Genomic DNA, 21,695 nt, shown 5'->3' with positions numbered 1-21,695 from the left:
AATATCTACTACTACTGGCTGAGACGGACTGTAAACAGGCTGAGAGAGAGGGGTACAACATGCAATAAAGATCCCAAGGTTCAGTTGCAGTAACATGGCATGAGCTGTAACCACTCGGCTACCAAGGGACTCCCAAATTTGTAATCTTTAATATTCATTTTGCTAAAGCAGTCAAAAATTATTTATGAAACGATATCACTTACTGTAATTGTATTGAATCTTTAAGAGCAGAAAAATACTAAATTGAACCCGAATCACTATATTACCATAACCAAAACCCCAGACAGTAACTTTAATATTATTCTATCAATATTTCATCAATGTGTCCGCCAGCTTCACTCCTCTGAAGTAAAAATGAACTACAAAAAAAGTTATGAAGCTCCAGAAAAGACTAAAAAAGACCAACTCAGATGTTGATGCTGGTCCAATTCAACTCTCCTTTACTTTGAAGAGATCAGAGACCACATACTGTATGCTACACTGTGTAATTGCAATTTTGTGGAAGTACTAAAAATGGGGCAGTGTGAATCTCCTCGAATCTTTAGCCGAAGCACCAACCTTCATATGCCCCATAAATCCACGTAAAATAGCCCATAGGTGTCGGAGCGAGGCTAGATGAATGACTCAGGAGCACGCTCTGATTACCATCTGTCTTTCCATGATCATCACTGCCACCACGGGCTGACAAGGCGTTCCTTAAGATGATGTTTACTTTGTGCGGTCCTGCAACACACACACGAACGCATGCACACGCTCACACACAGAATATGAATGTTACAACATGCATTATAGATCTGAGATCAACTCCAGCAAACCCCAACTGTGATTAAAAAGAGGCTGTTTTGTTTTATCAGCCCTCTTCGCTTCCCTTATCAGCTCATTTCCATAATTAACAGTGGCTGACGCTGTCCTCGCGAGCAAATGCAACTGTGATTTCTCCTGCTTGGAATTGTCCTACTTCACAGTGTTACTGCAACCTGGTGAATGCAGCGGCAGGTGCACTGAGCCGTGTTCAGGATAAAATCTTCATACACCCTAAAACAGTGTTACAAACAGCTGCTTGCTACATAGAGCACAGCCCATTTCTCAGCCTTTTTGACATTAACTTTCATCTCCCATGTTTCGGCGTAAAATGACATCAGCTGAGCAAGTCGTGGACCAAAATTTGCAGACTTTCCAAGTTGATGTTCAGTTGATTTTCCCAGTAGGGTACTAATAATTTTCAGATTATTCCAACACCACATGAATTCAGGATAAACAATAATATCATCATAACCTTTTTTTTTTAAATTCCATTTTTGCAAAAATGAACATTTGCAATATTTCAAACCTCGTTGGAGTATTCTTCAGCAAATAAATGTTTTTCTTTCTTTTTCTATTGACTTTTTAGCACCTTTAGTACCCTTATATTTTCGCAATTACAAATGTTTTATTATTATTATTATTTTAAATCATAATTCAACTTTTTTTTTTTTTTTTCAATAACCCTATCAATGAGTCAACTCCAGATTGAAGCAGAAAATTAATTAATATCTTAGTGCAACCTCTTTTTTTAAATTCAGAAACCATTTCATACAACTCCAATAACAGAAAATGACATCCGAGAAATGATGGACAGTCAAACAACTTTGGAATGTTACTGCCAATAAAGCTTGTCAAAGTGTTTTTCCAAAGATTTATTTTAATACTTTGTGACAGATTGATAGTTAGAGGCCCCTTTCACAGCTAAAGGCCACCCACACAGGTGTTTTCACTTGTTACCTAATTAGACTCAAGCCTGTGTGGGCGTGTCCAGATTGATTGACAGCTCCTGCAGTCTCTTGTAAGTTTGTTGCACATGTCAGGGCGGGATAGTTTACATCCTTATTACTGTAATTAGCCTATAGGGTTTGGTGACATTGCATCTTTTAAAACATCCAACTTTAACCTGACTGGAGGTCTAATTAGCCAGAGAAATAGAAATCACTTGTAAGTGCTCATACCAAAGAAGTCATTGACAAATGGTTTGATATGATCAAGCTTGAAAATAATTAATGATGGATGTAGAATTATTAGTGAAGCACTGGAAATCTTCCAGTCCATGTTGTTTTGACAAAAAAATTAGAGCACGACTGATATGGGATTTTTGAGACCGATGCTGATACGGATTTTAGAGGGGAAAAATTAATCAATAACTCATATGGTGGCCAATGTAGTAATATTTTGAGCTGGAATGAAAATAGACCTTTATTAGGAGAATTGAGCTCTGATTTTTCACCACTCTTTCTCAAACCAAAAACTTTATATATATAACAATGTCTGACAGTTATATGAATGATAACTGGGGGGAAAAAAGAATAAATAATAATAAAAATCATCATCATCATGAAAAATCATCATTACTGTTCAGTCATTTGCTGACTTTTAAAAAAAAAAAATAGCTAACACATCTCTGAATAGCTCACACCAAGCAAAAATTTCTCCATTATATATTGTGTAAAAATAGTTTTCATAACGGCACATAATGTATAGCATATACACTGATCAAGTCAAGTCAGGTCAGTTTTTATTTCTATAGCGCATTTACAGACAGCTGAGCCGCACCAAAGTGCTTCACATAAAAGTGCATAAAGTGCAGGATTGACAAAGGTAAAAGGAACAAAAAGGGTTCAAATAAAGCAAAAAGCACTGATACCGATATGCCTTTGATACGCCAATATCGGCTGATAATATCTGTCAACCGATATATCTGTCGGGGTCTAAAAATAAAATGGATATTTCTAAATGAATAACCTTCAGAAATCGGCAGATAAGATATTTTCAACCAAGTCTGAGGCTAATTTCTGGCCTTAATAGAGGGACATGATTTTAAACTGGCACCTGGTATAATGGATTTGTAGATTCAGGTGCAAGTGGAATACTCAAAGCACCTTTATTATTTTATTAAATGTTTTATTTGTATTATTTTTTTTGTTGTTGCTCTTTTCTCTTCTGGAGTGTTTTTGTGTGGGAAGCTGTATTGAATGTCTGCATGCAGCTTGGTGTCATAAAAGAGGAGAAATGTGTGTGTGGACCAAGGCCTGTTATCCTCCCACTTGTTTTGTTTGACAGGATGTTGTCTCTGTTTTTTGGAATAAAAAACCAAAATAATGGTGACAGTGAACATGTATTTTGAATGTTACGGGTACTGATGACATTCGTTTTGTCCCCCTTAAATAAAAAAAGAAAATGATTTATTATTCATACATGATAGCATCAATTTCTTTATGAAGGATGTAGTTGCCCTATAATATAAGTGTGCAATCACTTTACAGTATAGTGAATCTTAATGGTTATGTCTTTGTCATTGCCTCGACCACTGCTGTACTCTTCATATTATAACTTTTTAAACAGCACATTTGGCTCCTGTCCATATCCACATATCCCAGATTACATTTTGCTCATGAATATAACACGAAGCATCTTTAAAGCACACAAATTGGAAATTATCCTCCTCAGCAAAGTTACCCTGTGTTCTCCTGGCCTCACTTTGATCAGAGATCATTTTGAGATGGACTTTTTTTTTTAATTGCAGCGTCCGGAAGGAAAATCCAATTAGGAAATATTCCATTTAATATTTTCCCCATTTAATATAATTAGTCTGCTGCCGTTTTACAGACTGCTTACATGCAGGAAAGTCCTGGATATTACTGTGAATATCACAGAAGAACATACTTATGTGTTTTAGTGTGTGTCATGTATTGTAGATGTAACTTTAAAGGGCACATGAAGGTCAGCTGATGTAGCACAGTCCCAGAGAACAGAGGGGGATTTTTACTCAGAGATTTTTTAGCAAAATGCTCAGAGGAAGGTTACTTGTGCTGCTGCGTGATGAGTAATCTGACTCTGCCTTTGTTTTTCCCCTCTGCTTTAAAATGCTGTCCTTTGCTCTCCCTCTCTTCCTAAACACACACACACACACACACACACACTGTTCTCCCTGCATTGCATGCTCTCCCTCTCCTACCTCCACGCTCCTAATCTCTATATCTCTCTCTCTGTCCCTCCGCAGGCTCGCTGACAGTGTCCATCACCGACATGCGTGCTCCAGTGGTGGGGGGCTCCGGAGGGGTCTACGCTCTATGCTCAGCACATCTGGCCAACGTCGTCATGGTAACAGTCATCATCATCATCTCCATTGTTGCGACTGAAAGCATTTTTTTTTTCAGTGGTGGCAAAATGTCACAGCCACAGGGTCCACGTGGTGTGAGACAGACACCACACTCAAATATATACAGTAGTGTTCAATATGATAGCAGTCCAATGTGACTAACCAGATTAATCCAGGTTTTTAGTATATTTTTTATTGCTACATGGCAAACAAGGTACCAGTAGGTGCAGTAGATTCTCAGAAAACCAACAAGACCCAGCATTCAGGATAGCTCTTAAGGCTGTGTAATTGGGCAATTAGTTAAAAGGGGTGTGTTCAAAAAAATAGCCGTGTCTGCCGTTGACTTTACAAACTCAAAACTATTTTTTACAAACTTCTTTGTTTCTAGGATTTAGCAATCCTGTGAATCACTAAACTAATATTTAGTTGTATGACCACAGTTTTTTTATAACTGCTTCACATCTGTGTGGCATGGAGTCAACCAACTTGTGGCACCTTTCAGCTGTTATTCCACTCCAAGATTCTTTAACAACATTCATCAATTCATATGCTAAAAACCTGGATTAATCTGGTTAGTCACATTGGACTGCTATTATATTGAACATACTGTATATATAAATAAACACTGTTTTGTCACAATGTCAGAGTGGCAGATTTATCGATTGAAATGATGAGCAGGGTGAAAATATGTGATGGTAGAGTAAGCCACTCATCGGTAAAGGTGATCCCCAAAGAGGTGACATAAATGACAAACCTATATACACTAAACAAAAACATAAATGATCCGATTTTTCATGAGCTGAAATCAAGCATCTAAGAGTTTTTCTGTATACACAAAAATTCCTCTTTCTCTCAAAATTTGCTCAAAAATTTGTTTAAATCTGTGTTAGTGAGCACTCTTTTGCCAAGATAATACATATCAAGATTCTGACAGACGGCATGATTATTGCACATAAGTGCAAGGCCACTCTAAGATGTGCAGTTTTATCTTGAAAAGAGACATTTATTAGGCACTGAACTATGGATTTCACAGATTAACAGAAAATTTGAGAGAAAGAGGCCTTTTGTGTGCATATAACACATGTTAGATCTTGATTTCAGCTCAAGAAAAATTGCTTTTATATTTCTGCTCAGTGTATAAAGGTTTGTTTTGTATATTTTGTGTCTTGTAAAAAACATTTTTCTTTTATAAGCAAAACACATTTTACATACAATATTTAATATTTTGTGTGTTTCAAAAATACAAACACATTCAGACACTATATATATATATATATATATATATATATATATATAAGAGGGAAAAAATTAAATACATTGTAAGTTGATATGAAATTAATACGCAACAGATGAAGTGGTAATAAAAAAAAGAAATGAATAAATAAAAGAAAAAATAAATAAATAAAAGAATTGCTACTTCAATCCTTCCGGCCTTCTCACACATGTTGACCAACTATTCCGAATGGTTTTATTTCTAAGAGATTAGAGATGGATTATATTATATATCATATATATTTGTTCGTGGTATTATCTGCTACAGTAGGATCACATCATAAATAGTTTTTGTTTTGTGGCCCAGTAGCCATTGAATATTCTATGTCACCTCTTTGGGGATCTACTTTGAGGATGAGTGGCTTACTCTACCATCGCATGTTTTCACCGTCATTTGTATCAATAAATCTGGAACTTCAGACATGAATTATTAAAACGGTGTTTATTTGTGTCCCCTGAAAGTAACACGCTGTGGATTCTCTTGATGCTGCTTGAGAGCTTTCTTTATTTACAGTATTTATCTGTGTGGGTTTCTGTCATAAGGTTTATATGTGAAATGCCTTTCACATTCTCTTCAACTCTCAAGGCGGTGCTACATCTGACGAATCACTTTAACTAATGTTGCTGTTCACTGTGGGCCGCAGAGATGCCAGCAGGGATACAAATCAAAGTGCACCCAAAGCAAAGACTTTGTAACTGTGCGCTCGTAGCTGCTAACAGACAGTTTATTTGCTCTGTTACGCTTGATGCCTGTTTGTTGCTGGGAAATCCTTAAAGGCATGTCTTAGTTCTGCTCTGATGAGTTTTTGTAGTTTGTGTTTTTGAAGGAAATCTTGAAATCTCGTCCAGTCTCGATACAGTAAATCCGGGCCATCTGCCATCAAGCATCATCATCCGTTTCACTCAACAAACATTTTCAGGTTCAGTGAGGTTTCGAGTGCTGATGTGGACGTGACTCCCCAGCAGTCACGCAGCTCCGGCTGAAGTGTCAGAATACATCTCGGAAACCACGTAGCGCACAAAATCAGCTTTGCACTCAAATCTTAAAGCGGACATGTTGTTCTCATTCTCAGGTTCATACTCAGTGTCATCAACCAAAGTCATTCTTATTCCACTAACACTCATACGATGTTGTCAACTCATAGATTTGTTGGTTTTTCCACAAAGAATCACGCAGAAGCACCACTTCAAATCTGCTTTCTTCCTTCTTTCTGTTAGCAGAGATGTGCCCTTATGTTTCTTTTAAAAAAGTCATTTAGCATGAAAAAAAAAGCATTTTCCTGCATAATCGGCATGAGTGGCACTTTCTAGTAGGGCTCTTCAAAATCAAAAGCAGGATCGACCAATGTCCAGGGATGCACTATTAAAGTTGAGTTGAATCATTACTTTAAAGTATAGTAAAGCAAAACTATATATGTGATCTGAGTTTTCCACACTACAGAAAAATTTGTTATTGAAGCCCGACAAACTTTGAATCAGAAAAAAATATTGCCAAATGTAAAAAATGTTTGTTTTTTTTAAATAGTGAAAAAATAAGCAGTATTCTAAAACACTGGTCGGCTGAAGCCACTGAAACCTGATATCTGATATCCAACTTCTTCGTTAGCCACCGTTGGCAAAGATACTTATATAGTGTTGGGGGCGGAGTTATGATAAGAAAGCTCTGGTGCATCATCGAGCTATGATTTTAGAAACGCAAAAAATCCTGAACACAGAAATGGAGAAAAACAGTTTAATGTTTAAGTCTTATTACATGTTTCAGCTTATTTTGTACCTTGTAAAATATGTTTACATACAATTCACAGATTTTACTCTACTCAGAGTGTAAACAAATCCTAAGTTTGCAGAATCGTGACACCCCTACTTACTTCCTGTGTATGGTATATTTGTGACATCACAGCCTTACAGAAGTCCTGTCGGCTAATTTAAAGACAGTTTTTAAAAAATAAAAACTAACATGGAAACCTCACTTTTTACATTATAGGTAAAGAAAAGATGGCTCTTATGGTTTTATATTTGTGTCTTCCTCACCAGAGAGCAGCGACGCCACATCAGACCTCCTCCTGTGTTGACCTCTCCCCTCCATGATATTAATCATTTATTTGTGGAAATACTGTTTACTTGCTTGTTTTAAACACATGGTCACGGCACGGTTTATTTATACTCTCCTCTGTCTTGAATATTGCATAGCATTCACCACTTCTTATTCTGCTGTGAGGGAAGAGGAGGAACTCCGGCCCTGGGAACTATTCCCACAGCAAAGAACTTCAGGAGGGATGTGATTGGTTCAATTTTTCATCCTGGGGAGTAAATATGTTATTCTAAGTCAGGATGCCATTGTTCTGTTTTCCCTGGAGAATCACAACGACTATTTATTGGCCCATTTTCCCCTCCCGTTAAATTATCTTAGCCCTAATTAATGGAGTGCCACTGGGCTGGAACTAGTAAGTGGAGGGCAGCCAGGTGTATAATCCCGTCTGTGTGTAGTGTCGGTGCTTTCTCCTCTCATATGGATACAGATTGTATTTCTTTCAGGTCTAAATTTGTCCAGACGATGGAAACTGAGGCATTTCTTCCAGGCTGTTAATACACTCATACTGTATATATAAAGGCTGTGTGTGTCGTGATTGTTTACGCTGACAAGACACTTTCGCTCTGTGTTGCAGAACTGGGCCGGGATGCGTTGTCCGTACAAGCTGCTCCGCATGATCCTGGCACTAGTTTGCAGTAAGTTGTCCAGATTTACAGTCAAAGTCATGTGCTTCTCTTCCTGCTGTTGTTATTTATGTACAATTTATGCCCACACACCTGTTCATAGTGGAGTATTTATCATCTGAGTGTAGTTTAAAAACCTCTTAAAGCTGAGCATCAGACATTCTCAAACAGTCTTCGTTAATTGCTCAGAGTCAGAGGCTTCACGATTGGACATGTTGCTTTGTTTTCAAAGCGTTTTTCAGTCACACCACTTGTCCGTTTTCCTCCACACGAGGGCCAATACACTGAGACTTTCATTAGTAAGCAATATGTTCCCTCCATCTGTCCCGAGCCTGCCGCCCCCGAACTGAGCCTCTGCTGGAATGTTTTATTCCTCCTCAGTGTTTTACAAACAGGGAATACAGCGCTTCTAAATAAAATGTGACATGTCGTTTGTGTGAGATACTGGGAAGACTGAATTAACATTTGCTCTAGTTTTTATACGCAGCGTTGGATATTTATTCAGCTATAGACACTGGGAGAGCAGCAGCAAATAAGATATGGAAACAATTTTTTTAGACAAAAGATCCGTTTAAATCCTCCTGTGACCTTTCTTTGCCTGCAGAAGAATACTTTGAGAAAACTCTTACTACATTATACAGTGTAGCTCATCTTTAGACACTGGCATAAAGTCAGTGTGATCCCAGGCCCATTTCATTATAAATTGTTTTATGAATGATAAATGTTATGACTTTAAATGTCACATCAAGCCAAATAAACTCTCAACTAAAGGTTTCACACAAAATTAGGCAATTAACTATGACTTTATGGCAGGAATTTGTCATGTGAACGCTCTTATATATAGTTGCATTTAGGCAAGTGGCTAGCTGTTTCCCACTGTTTCCAGTCTTTTTGCTAAGCTAACCAGCTTCTGACTTCATATTTACTCAACAGGCATGAGAGCAGTGTTGAAAAATTATTCAGAGTTCTTATTTAAGTACTAGTACCACACTGTGAAATTACTCCACTACAAGTAAAAGTTTTGTAAAGATAGGGCTCATTGAACTATTTAAAATTAACCGTTATGAGGTTTAGTTTGAAAGAACTGTGTAATTGCTTCAAGTGTATCTTGATTTTCTATGTTAGAAAACTCAGTTAGAAACTCAATCTGGCAGCTAAATACAGTGGAGTAAAAAGTAAAATATTTGCTTCAAAATGTAGTGGAGTAGAAGTATAAAGTTACATATGTGGAAATACTCAAGTAAAATGCAAGTACCTCAAAATGTATACTTACTCACAGTACTTGAGTGAATGTACTTAGTTATTTTTTACCGCTGCATGAGAGTAATACGTGATCTTTTTTGCAGGAGCAGCTTGAGTCTCTAAAGTATGAAGTTCACTTGTAAATGTATGTTAATTTCTGAAGTTACATTTTAGATAGTGATGTATGGTGTATGGTGGCTTTGAGTTGTCAAACAACTCTCTAAAGGCTTTTGACAGATGCAAAATAATGCAGAACCTGTTCCAAAAGACTTTAATGACTGACAGAAGTTTCAGAGGCAGTGTATAAACATGGTTGCCAGAAAACATGAGTTGCTATTTATTTTTAAACATGCAACAGCTTCAGATGAAAATACAGACTTGGTGTGCAAAGGCCTTACTTCTCTGTGAATCATTAGTCTGCTCCAATGTCCTCACAGTCATGAGCAGATACTAAAGAGACTCTGTCCTCTTTCCTCCACAGTGAGTTCGGAGGTGGGTCGTGCAGTCTGGCTCCGCTTCTCTCCGCCACTGCCCTCCTCGGGGCCCCAGCCCAGCTTTATGGCACACCTGTCGGGGGCCGTGGTCGGCATCAGCATGGGGCTGCTGATCCTGCGCAGCTACGAGGAGAGTCTGCAGAAACAATGCTCCTGGTGGGTCATCGTCTTCTCCTTTATCACCTTTCTCCTCTTCGCCATCTTCTGGAACATCTTTGCGTATGAGCTGCTAGGGGTGCAAATACCACCTCCTCCCTGATGAAGGCCCCCCACCCCCACTGGCCCTCCTCCTCATACACACTGACTCCAGCCCCGCCCCAAACAAAGGCTCCCTTTTGACCATAATCAACATTTCCTCTCAACTTAGACCCAAATGAAATGATATGAAATCATTCAAAACACAAATTGACCAAGAATCCTTTTTTACAGATACTTTGCAAATCAAAGAAATATGTCTCTTTTATTAAAGAGGGATTAAAGTAGCAACAAGTACATGTGAGAGTTCCTCAGATCCACTTTGAGGAGCATTATATCTTTTTATATATACGTTGAAATCTCATCCACATTACCAGCACTAATCTTTCAGTGAGCATTTAGCCGTCGTGCTCTTTATTTCAGAGGCTTTTTGAAAAGCTGTCGTTTCTTTGAGTGCATTTTTCATTCACGTGAAGAAGAGTTGATGACATATGCTTGTGGTTAAAAAAGGAAAGGGAACTAAACGGAGATGTGTGCTGTGCTGGAGACGAAGCTGGTAAAACGCTATAAGAAGTATTCTGTCTTTTATAAAGGTCAAAGATTAAGATCAGCTGCAGTGATGCTCCTAACGGGTTCAGTGTTTCGCTTAAAGGCACTTCAGTAGAGTAGACGCCTTTGGCTGCGCTAAAATCAGAGCCGCAGCTGCTTTAAATGAAGATTTAAAGAAGAATTTCAAGAACAGCATGTTTATTTCTGGGGGCAGCAGTAAACGAAATATAGAAACACCAATGAAATATGATGGCTGATATGATTTTTTGATTTCACAGCCCTGCTGTTACTCACAAGGGTCACTGCGGCTTTTTGCGAAATTGCTGGCACACTGCTTGAAAAACAAAAAAACAACTGACAGAACGTTTTCCTCAAATTGAGCTGCTCAGAAGGATCTCCAGCCTGATTATAACACATCAGTCAAAATTCTTTGCCCCCGAGAGCTAATGGATTTTCCCAGAGCAGCTGCAGGGAGAACGAAGGAAAAAAAGGAAGATTTCATGCAAGTTTAATGTGGATTCTGTCATCTTCAAGGAGTTCCTTAAAGGGATGGTTTGGATTTTTTGTTTTGAAAAGGCACTTATCCATCGTCAGTGTTACCTACAGTAGATGGTGTTCAGTTTGGTGAAGCAGGCAAGAGGGATGCTGAGAGTGAATGAGGCAGCAGAAAAATATATTTTAGCCACCATAAAAAAGGCCCACCTTAAAAAAAACAATATCAGATAAGTGTACGCTATATTTAGAATGTTTTCTCTGCTTTACCTTGCCATCAGACAGCCCTGTTTAAGGTCACACAGGGGCGCTGAAGCAGTTTTCGATGCTCTCTTCAAAGCAACCAGTCTCATGTCAAAACACTGGAGTTGCTGATCTGCCGCTGCCTGTTTGTTTGTGTTATTGTGCGGCTTTGTGAGTTAAAGCATCTCCTGTGTTCTGCGAAGGTAAAATTACTGTTTTTGTCAAAGGAGACTGGTTGCTTTAGATGGATATAAACAAGGCTGTCTGACAGCAAGTGAAGAGGTTACTGTAGGTAATACACTGACTATGGATAAGTATCTCATACAACCACATTTCAAAAAATCTGAACTGTCTCTTTAAGGTTAGAGGCATTACTGTCATTTTCCCTTCATGGGGTCTTTAAAAATGAGAAGACATAATTTTTTTTATCATATCATTATACCTACACTGTGGATACAGACACATAGTTCACACGACATAAAAAGATGGGAAATGGAAGTGACTGTGTGACAGGAGAGGAAAGAAAAAGAAAGAGAAGATCACAAGAGAAACGACAGCTGAAGTTTCCTGGATGGTCTTCACTTAACCGAGCGAACTCCTCCTGTTGCTGTATCAAACTAAACTTGCTAGGCGCACCGTGTATAATATGCCATGTCATGCTCTGTGGCTCTCAGCGAGACAAGGACACACACACACACACACACACATACACATACGCACACACTCACTCACTCACACACACACGTCTCCTCTTTGTCTTTGAGAGCAGCTGCTGCCTGATTCTGCAGTGGACGAACCGAAGAGATTAACAACACACAGACACAGACACACACACACACACACACACACTGGCCTCTGCCTGTTCTCGCTCTGACAGACTGAACTGGGGAGGGCGCGGATGTGTCATCATCTGACCTCTGACCTTCGTGTCCCAGAGGGCATTGGGGTCTCTCTGTTGGGCCCAGTCTATACCTCAGTTTCTCATTCTTAGGGACTGTATACTTTTGTAAAGGAATGTACCTATAAAGAAAAAAAAGAGTGTTATTAAGTTGTCCCCGTTTTCATTTGATAGTGGATGTGTATATTGTATGTTCATAACCAAGAGTATATTTATTTGTATTTTTTTTCCTCCCCGAAGGGGAAAAGAGAAAAAAAGTTTCAAATGGTGCAAAATTAATGCTATGATTGTTGTTCTTCTGATAACTCCTGTATGGCTTTGAAAAATAGTCTATGAGGCAGAATCCCCTGGTTTGTTAGACGACCACCGACGACTCAAGCTCACTTGATTTTATAAATCTTTAGTGCTTTACAAAATAAGCCATAGAAAGAACTAATCGGAGAAGGTAAAAGAAGAGGACAAAGAGATGTGCGTTGGTTTAAAAACCTTCTTGTTGGTCAGTGAAACTTTATTTTTATGTGTGATCATCTCTTCATTGTGAATATTCAGCAGGCGAAGGGGAAAAAGACAAACTGTGCAAGTACGAGCCTGTGAAACTCCGGACTGTTTTTTCATGTAGCGAGACGCATTTTTACAACTTGTTCGCCAACTTGTTTATAGCCGATGCAGCTTATAACTTTGCAAGTGTCCACTTCTCCGAAACTCTCCCCTGCAGTGCGCCGCAGACGCCCCGCCGCAGCTCTTCTTTTTGCGAATAACAAATTATGGACAGAGCTTCTGTCATATATTATCTAGCAGAGTGATTCAAGCTTTTTGGAAAGCTGAGGCGAGGATAGCAATTACATTTACTCGTGCTACGTTCCATTTTTCAGTCTTTCAATCAATAATTCATTTGAATGTCCACTGGCTGCCTGGGGGGAAAAATGTTATGCATTTGCCAATTTTGATAGCTGGTCATAAATACAGTCCTCAGCATTTGCTTCCACGTGAAACTGTCAGTAGTAACAGAAGACTCTGTGTTAAATACGGAAATCGGTATGAAATAGCAAGAAAAAGCCATTTTCAAATGCATTAAAAAAAGAAAAGATCAGCCAATACGTGGTAGTAATGGACACTTGATAGAAACTCTTGTGTGTTCGAGGAAATATTATTGCTTGGGATAGCAAAGATGCATCGCTGAATAATGCATACATACCCTGTTAGCCTATAATGAAGATAAAGATGATGCCTGAGAGGAGGTTAATGTGCCTCTTTAACTGAAGATTCATCGGAACCCAGAAGGGTTGTAAAAAGGGCTAGTAAATGGCTATGTTTTTGTAGAACACATTAACTGTGAATATTACACCTCCTGGAAGTACATGCACGACTAAAATCGAAGGCTTGTGAATTTTTGTTGCCCCTAAAAAGAACTCCTCATACATAGTCCACATTTGGTTTATTTTTATTAAGGTGAGACACTACAGGAAAAAAACGTTCTTTTATGCTGGTCAGTTTAAAGATATTGGGCTATTTTGCTTCCTTAACATGTCTACTTTCAGACTAGAGGAAAGGAAACATCCAAAAAACTAATTTTGGTTTATTTTACTTCACCTTGCCTATTTATGTCTGTAGATTTCACCAAAGTTCTGCATCAAATAACGCATCATATGCATAATTAAACATACACTTTCCGAAAACTTTCTTTACAGAAAAGTAGTCCCTTTATATAAGTTTTCAACTGGGAAAGTTTTGTGGTAAAAATCTATTTGTCAAAAAAGTTACCCCATTCACCCACAGCGTCTTGCAAAATGTATGAAATTTACAATACATATCTTTAAAGGCTCACTATAAGACAGAAATCTCCACTTAATACAGCAAACCTCTCAGTTTCCTTCCCATCTATACTCTGAAGGTTCATATATTATTCATAGCCTGATTTAAATAACATGTTATTCCTTAAAAACATGGCAATTTTGATTTTTTTTTTTAAATAGCCGATCTGATTTATGGAGTCATAAAAACAGATATTCAAAATTCTCATATGTCAACAAAATAAAACAAGAATTTTTAACATTTATCAATTGTTCAGATTTCTGTTCTGGAAATTCTGGAAAGTTCTGGAAAGTGTACATATTTAATAAGATAGTGCTTTATCTGCACCCTGCTCACCTGTAGTGTCTCCCCTTAAGTATCCTTTAAAAAAAGCAGACAATAGCAGCAACAACAGAGGAGAAAATGAGCAATGCATGTATCTTAAATAGGCAGGTAGAGGGGTAAAGTTTTCAGGACTAGTTTATTTACTTCTCTGTAAGCCAAATCTCCTGGCCCTGAGCCTGAGCCAACCACAACACACCTCCTACACTAAAAAAAACTTTTTAAAAAAGAGTCCCCTCCTGTCTGATAAAAGCCTCTCCTGCACTCAAACAGCATCTTAAAGAAGTGGAGCGATACAGGCCTGACTCACATCCTCTGCTTTGACAGTATGTGACGTTTTTTCTGGTTTGTGAGTGATGGAGGGACAGCAGAAACAACAGTGTCGGCACTCTTCATAAAAAAAAAACCCTCAGCAGCGTACGTGCTCTGCCATCCCGTCACAAAACACCCCTGGTGTCAGGATGATGCATGGCTGCTGCGAGGATACACCACAGCCCAAAAAAGCTAGACCGTAAACAGGATATCTTCCTTTAATAAGTGGATCTGACAGGCTGCATGATGTTAATTTAATTTCTGTCTTTTGAGTGACACATTTGTTTTCAGCGGTATAAGGAAGGCACGATGAGGGATGGCACGAGCCAAATAGGAGCAGACCATAAATAATCCACATGCCCCTTTTATTGGTTTCTGTACAGTCATTAGATGATGTTAAAAGGTCACCTTCTTTGATGTGGCTGCACACAAAATACTGTTCATTTCTGAGCCCAAAAATGCAGCACATTTCTCTACTGTTTCTTAGTTCCTGTTCCTGTATTTTGTCATAATGTGCCATATTCTCTACTGCCATAAACATCCTTCAATGCTTTTTTACCTCCCTATGCGAATCCATCGTGCTGTTATGCCCAATGCCTTGCTATACGCGCCCCAAAACTAAGCACCGGGCAGAGAGGCTGCTTCGCTGTCAGCTGTATGGTGTTTTATTCTACACGCACAGAATCCATAAGAGAAAGAAGCCGCAGTGCAAGCAGCCGAAGCTGTTATATATCCAGTAGCTGTTCTGAACTGCTGCTCGCCAACAAGCCGGCCAGGTTGCCTTTTCTTAGTGTTTATTGCTACTTAGATATATGTGTCACTGCAGGACTGTGCAGGTGAAGCAGGCGACTGTAGCTCTAGAGAGGGAAGTGTACCAACAACAGCAACATTTATACACCCGAAACCTGAAGTGTTGGTTTTGGGTTTAAGGTACATTATACAAGGACATTTGGCTTTAAAATCATCCTGGGTATCGATATGATGAAATTTGCAACATCAGATTTTATATTAATTAGCAGGTGAAATTAAACAACATAAACTGGATGGGACAGTGAAGACTAAACATGCAACTGAGGATTTTGCTGCCATGCTGAAGAAAGAAAAAAGAATCGGTATCATGTTATAACATGAAAGGATTACTGTTATAACAAGATATTTTTACATCATAATGAGATTTTATTACAAGAGTTTTTCACGTATCATTATACCAGTTATGGTATAACTGTGTAAAACTGTTCTTGTTAATACAATATTCTATTTATCGTGTTATAACATGAAATGTTTCATGTTATAACGATTATAATATAAAATCTTTTATAATATAAAATGTTTTGATGTGATCTGTTACTGTTATAACGTAAAACATTTCATGTTCATGTTAACGTAATCACATACTTTTGTGTGAAAGGTTATAACAGGGTAACTTACTGTTATAACATGATATATTATTTTTAGAACATGAAACATTTTATGATATAACAGGGTAACTTAACATAAAATGTTTCATGTTATAATGTACGGAAGCTCATTGCTGCCACACCAGAAAAAGAAAAACGTATTAGTATTATGTTGTAACATGAAAACCCTTTTTATAAAAAGATGTTTTTAATGTTATAACAAGATATTTTTAAGTCATAACGAGATATTTTCATGTTATTACAAGATGTTATTTTATCACATGACAAGAGACTGTTCTTGTTACGACAATATTTTATTTATCATGTTATAACATAAAATGTTCCACGTTATTATAATGTACGGAAGCTCATTGCTGCCAAACCAGAAAAAGAAAAAGAAATCAGTATTATGTTATAACAAGAAGTTTTTCATGTTATTGCATGTTTTCGAGTAATCACGATATCAAAAAAATCATGTTATAACGTGATATTGTACGTTATTCTTTCTCTGGTGTGGCAGCTGCTGTAATAACCAGGTATGTTATTGTTATAACATGATGTAATATTTGAATGAGTAAACAGTGACTCGTGAGGAGATGAACTGAGAATTATGGCTAATTTATAAAACATTTCATGTTATAACAGGACAAATATCTTGTTATAACTACTGTTATACCGTGATACTGAGCCATTTTTCTTTTTCTGCTGTGGCAGCAAAACTCTGCTGTACTTGCAGGTTGTCATATTATGCTAAAATGTAAAGTCTACAGTATTGAACTTTAAATGAGGAAAAGTGACTTCTTTTTGTCGACCACAGTGAGAAACAAGCATCAAAGAGTTTGTCTGTAAGAGCATTCAGGTTTCTTTCTGGAGCCGAGGGTATATCTTCTGGGTTGTAACATCACAAGTCTTGGTTTCTCAGTTTCCAGCTTGTTCACACAAACTGCCTGAGCCCCTCGAGGTCATGCAAATATCAACAAGTGTTTCTTTTAATGGGTCGTTTCCTTCTGAAGGTTCAGAATAAATTAAAAAAAGTCATGTGCTGCTGTGGTAGTTTTTCATGAGCTGCTTACTTGTATTGACAAAAATGGTGCCAAGCTTACGAGGTTCAATCTCTCAGACCAGACAAGAGGTTGTACCAACACAGCGTTTACAAAAAGAAAAAGCAGAAGAAGCTATTTTTCTCTCGGTCATGAGGAAACTAAAGGAAAACTAAATTTACATATGGATAATTTATATCAAAGTCCTCATTAATTATTTCACAATCTATTGTACTTTTTAAATGTTCTGAACGGAACCATTTTATATTGTATATATATGAATATATTTTGTTTTATTTTGTACTGTTCATTGTATTTTGCTTTAATTTAGAAACAATATAAATAAAGAACAATACTGTGGCAACATCCTACTGCTTTTTTCCCTCATGTTTAAGCACAAAATCTTAGTCTTTGATCTGCAATGATTAATTAATTTTATCACATGTATTTTTAGTCGTTTATGATGGTGAACAGAACATTTTTTGTATTTATGTTCAGACAAAAATAGACTGTAAGATGTGACATTGGGCTCCGAGTGTGATCGGCATTTTTCCCTATTTGCTAATGTTTTGTAGAGCATATGATTAATCAATTGCTTGAGAAAATATTAATTATATCAATATTAATTGATAATTGCAGCCCTGATCATCATCATTCATCCTGGATTGGGGGAAACTAGAGGACATTAAGCTTACAGTCATATGACAAAACTACATGACTTTGAATCCCTAAATCATGTTTACTCACATACAGTATAAAACATTACTGATCTTTAAAATGTGGTCGAAGGCTTTTACACATCAACTTTAAACATACAGTGGCAAAAAAAGTATGTGAACGCTTTGAAATTATCTAGTTTTATGCCTTTATTGAAAATGATCTGCCTAATCTCTATGAATGTTTAATGGATGTGTTCAATAAAGACATGAAATATTAGAATTGTTTGTGTGGTATTAGGTTTGGCACATTGCGTTTGTCTATACTTGCAATCTAGATGCAGATCAGATCACATTTTTTGACAAATTAAGGCAGAAAACTTGATCATTTCAAAGGATTCACATTTTTTTTTTGCAACTGTAACCATCTGAGTTCTCAAAAAAGCTCAGTGTAGTTTATTTGATATAAAGGCTTTATTATTTTTGAAAAAAGAAATAGAAGTTTAAAAATGTATATACTGTGTATTTTTATCTTGTTTTGAGCCTCTTCTTTGGCCTCTGGTCTGTGTCGGCATTGGAGCTCTCCTCCTTTACACTGCCGGTCTTCACATCAACGTCCTTTAGAAGTGGGAGCTGCTGCTGTTTGGCTGTGGTCAACGCCCACAGACACAGCTCCAATCTGTGGGGCGTCCAGTCCTGCTGGGGATCCTCTGAGGATGAGAGGGGGAGGCCAGGCATCATGATCAAAGTACGTTTCATGTGGCTTTTTTTTTACACTGATCACCAAAAAAAAAAAAAAGACATTTTAATGGAGAACTCCAGTATTTTTTTTTTTACTTTTTCCCATGTTTTTGAGTTTAGATGACTATTGGGGTCAACAATGTAATGTTACGGCCACTTAAAGTGGTTGTTTTTTTCACTGACCAGCTCAGATTGTTACTATAAGTGTCTGACAGCATTATCGAAGATCTCGAAGAATAAAAGATTTGCCATAAAATACAAATTAAAGGTCCCAAATTTGATTCAGCAAAAGGCAGAGGCAAACAGAATCATTTAAGCTTTGATTTAAAAGGACTGAGTTGTGTTATGGGAGTTCTGGTGCATACAAACTGAGTGCTTTATAAACTAATAGTCATGTTTTATTTTGAAGAAGTATCAGATTTTGTTGCTGGGGAGACAGAGCCTGCTGCCCCCGGATAAGTGAATGAAAATGGATGGATGCATCATATTTAGTAAGCTACACTGACGACACAGAATATAGATGCCAAGGGCGGCCTTGTGTCCCCGTCATTGGCTCACCTTTGTTTAGTTTCACGGTACACTCGACCATTTTGCCCAGGTACAGAGTGTAGTGCTTGGCTGTGTACTGGATGGGCTTTAGTCCCGGCACACTCTCCATGGCTTCATCTGACATGAATGCAGCCTGTTCTGGAGCTCCCGCCGCCAACACAGCTGGAACAAAATGGACAGTCAGACCCACGCCAAGCTGAGTCTAGCCATGAGGTGCATACAAAGTATTTAAACAGAGAGCAGGGAGTCCCAGCCACTCAATACATCCAATCTGTGCACTGACTGAGCAGGCTTCACCTTGTACTTAAAGAGGATCACAGAGATTTTTTTATCGGTATGAATTCTAAAGCTTTAATCTAATTGCTGAGAGCAGATTTGATACAGTGTCTTCAGAAACAGAAGAGAAGCTGTGCTAACCTGAAGCCGTGGCCGGGCCGACTCCTTTCAGGGAGCTGAGCTCGGCGATTGCTGCCTGCACGTCAGGCAGGAGGCTGAAGGCCTTTCTGGAACATTTCTCCACAGTGTCCTCACTGTTGGAAGCCACCAGCTGCTGCAGCCTCGGCCTGAACTTCCCTCTCTGCAGAAAAGCACACGGGGCCACTCAAGGACACAGCTGATGCACTGTGAGCCTGGTAGCTTCTCCTCAGATTTATTCTATATGTGTGCATATATACTGACTAAATCTTTTGTTGTGAGTGTGCTCAAGTTCCTGGTGATTATGATTTCAATGCCACTTACAGTGAGTTTCCACTCCATCAGTTTCACCAGCTCTGACTGAGTGACATGTTTGTCAGGTCGACTTGAAATGAGTGTGGGCAGCTCCTCTTGGTACCTGACCACAGAAACATGCAGGTTAGTGTCAGTTAACCTTATATTTAAAATGAAGGTCAGCACATTTCCATAGCTGCATTACTGAAAAAGGCATTTTAAACCTTTTATAAAATTCAATAGATGGAGTTTTCTGTGTCAAGCAAATGCCATAAAATAACATATACGATACTGTACCTCATTATTTTCCACTTTTGCCAAATTATTTTTTAACAAACATCAGTCCTGATTATCATTTCTTTTTTTTAAACAATTTTGAAGCCAAAGCTTAAGCCTGATATAATAGAATGCATGATGTTATGCTCTAATGCCTGTGGGAGCAAAATATGTGGATTCAATGGGACATTTTTGTCCTAAAGGGTCTGGGTGTCTGTATGTGTTGGCTACACAACTTATTAAAGACTTGAAATAGGAGCTGAGGTTGAACTTTCAAAATTAGGGGAAAAAAACACCCTTACCAAACATATGCCATGTGCAATAGCAAAGCCAGGATGATTGGAAAAATTAAGAAGCCAAAAATGTTCCAAGTGAGACACAAAGGTTAAGCAAACATGGATGAGCAGAACTGTAATGAAAGAGCTGTAATAAAAATCATACAGCTACTGAGTGGAAAATGTCAACAAACAGAGCAAACCCTCTCGGATGATGAAGTCAATGAGATGCAGCTGAAAGCCCAGGAAAAAAAAAAAATTATTTTTCCAGGTCAAGATGAAGTTTGATGTTGAAATAAAGACATGCATTTTCAATTACTCCAAGATAAGATGCATTTTAACATACAGAAAACATTATATTGTTATCCCACGCTGTATTTATCTTCTATTGAGGGATACATTGCAGGATTGTCACTTTCTGTCTTATTTATATTCTATTCTTGTGTGTATTATAGTATTTTTCTTGCTAGTTTTTTGCAGTATTGTTCTCGTGCACTGTTTACATTTTTGAACGTAGCATTTCTAAAGATTTTTTTCATATACTTTATTGTAAATATGTCATTGCATCTATAAGTGAGCTCCTATGACAATAAAGATATCTTAACGTGAAAGTGAGTGTGATTTTGTGACTGGTGCTGTGAGTGGGGAAGGTTTTTTTACCACTTGTCGAGGTTCAGCAGCTTTCCAGGTTTCTTGCCTTTGGATTTGGCTTCCACCACATCCCAGTATTTCCCATACACCCTCCTCCATGTGTCTGGGTCCTCACAGGCAAACAGAGCACTCATGGCAGCACAATCCACACCATCACCTGCAAAAGCTTGCAAACACACATCATAAAACCTTTATATACATGAATGGACGAACTGCTAACATGTAATATATGTATATATATATTATTTCCACACCTTAAACAGCCTTGCATTGATTCAGCTACAGCCGTGTTCACCTTCGTTTCAAGGGCGCCTAAAACAAAACAAAAAGAGGCGGATAATCATATGTTGTGTTCCAATACCCATACTTCCATGAGTACACTCAAACTCAGTACACTATCCGCACTTACTGAGTACGGAGATGTCGGCAGCTGAGTGTTGTTCCAAATCTCATACTCCGTGGTGCACTTACCGGAAATTACGCTCGCGACAGCCGCCGCGGCTCGTCACCCGCGAAAAACTTCCCGCTTTGAACGGCGAAAAAAATACCCTTTGTGTTGTTTTATCTGTACTTCTACAATCCAGCAATATGGCTCCGTTAACGCAGCAAATGTGGAGAATGCGCCGCCGTCGTCAGCAACGTTATCTACTCCTCCTGTTGACAGACAATGCTCCGGTAGGTGTGATTTAAACCTACATAATTACACTTTTACAGTAAATGAAGATGTT

At 38.1% G+C, this 21,695-nt stretch overlaps 2 protein-coding genes across 3 annotated transcripts in view; one reads left to right on the top strand and one right to left on the bottom strand.

The window, feature by feature from the left end:
* Positions 1-12,018, top strand: part of rhbdl1 (rhomboid, veinlet-like 1 (Drosophila)) — a 57,704-nt gene extending 45,686 nt beyond the window's left edge. For both annotated transcript variants that reach the window (XM_059324042.1, XM_059324041.1), the window contains 3 exons: positions 4,031-4,131; positions 8,068-8,128; positions 9,840-12,018. In XM_059324042.1, coding sequence (XP_059180025.1) covers positions 4,031-4,131; positions 8,068-8,128; positions 9,840-10,111 — 434 coding nt within the window. In that variant the 3' untranslated portion in view covers positions 10,112-12,018. The remainder of the gene's footprint in view (positions 1-4,030; positions 4,132-8,067; positions 8,129-9,839) is intronic.
* A 6,210-nt stretch (positions 12,019-18,228) lies between these two features.
* Positions 18,229-21,312, bottom strand: zgc:112496 (uncharacterized protein LOC541336 homolog). Its single transcript, XM_059324988.1, has 6 exons — positions 21,222-21,312; positions 20,977-21,133; positions 19,796-19,889; positions 19,475-19,634; positions 19,067-19,219; positions 18,229-18,477 (listed from the first exon to the last, which is right to left on the bottom strand). Exons 2-6 carry the CDS (start codon positions 21,099-21,101, stop codon positions 18,296-18,298), a joined length of 714 nt encoding a protein of 237 aa, XP_059180971.1. The 5' UTR covers positions 21,102-21,133; positions 21,222-21,312; the 3' UTR covers positions 18,229-18,295.
* Between the last annotated feature and the right edge of the window lie 383 nt (positions 21,313-21,695).

This window comes from Centropristis striata, chromosome 21 (assembly GCF_030273125.1).
Source record: "Centropristis striata isolate RG_2023a ecotype Rhode Island chromosome 21, C.striata_1.0, whole genome shotgun sequence".
In the NCBI taxonomy this organism is placed as follows: Eukaryota; Metazoa; Chordata; class Actinopteri; order Perciformes; family Serranidae; genus Centropristis; species Centropristis striata.
This window is presented reverse-complemented; position numbering and strand designations above follow the sequence as displayed.

Excerpts from the sequence above, each read along its gene's own strand:
- zgc:112496 (XM_059324988.1), bottom strand. The coding sequence starts at position 21,101 with ATGAGTGCTCTGTTTGCCTGTGAGGACCCAGACACATGGAGGAGGGTG. Across the intron at positions 19,635-19,795 it reads TGATGGAGTGGAAACTCACT|AGAGGGAAGTTCAGGCCGAG; the intron begins GTAAGTGGCATT and ends GCTTTTCTGCAG. Across the intron at positions 19,220-19,474 it reads CGGCCCGGCCACGGCTTCAG|CTGTGTTGGCGGCGGGAGCT; the intron begins GTTAGCACAGCT and ends ATTTTGTTCCAG.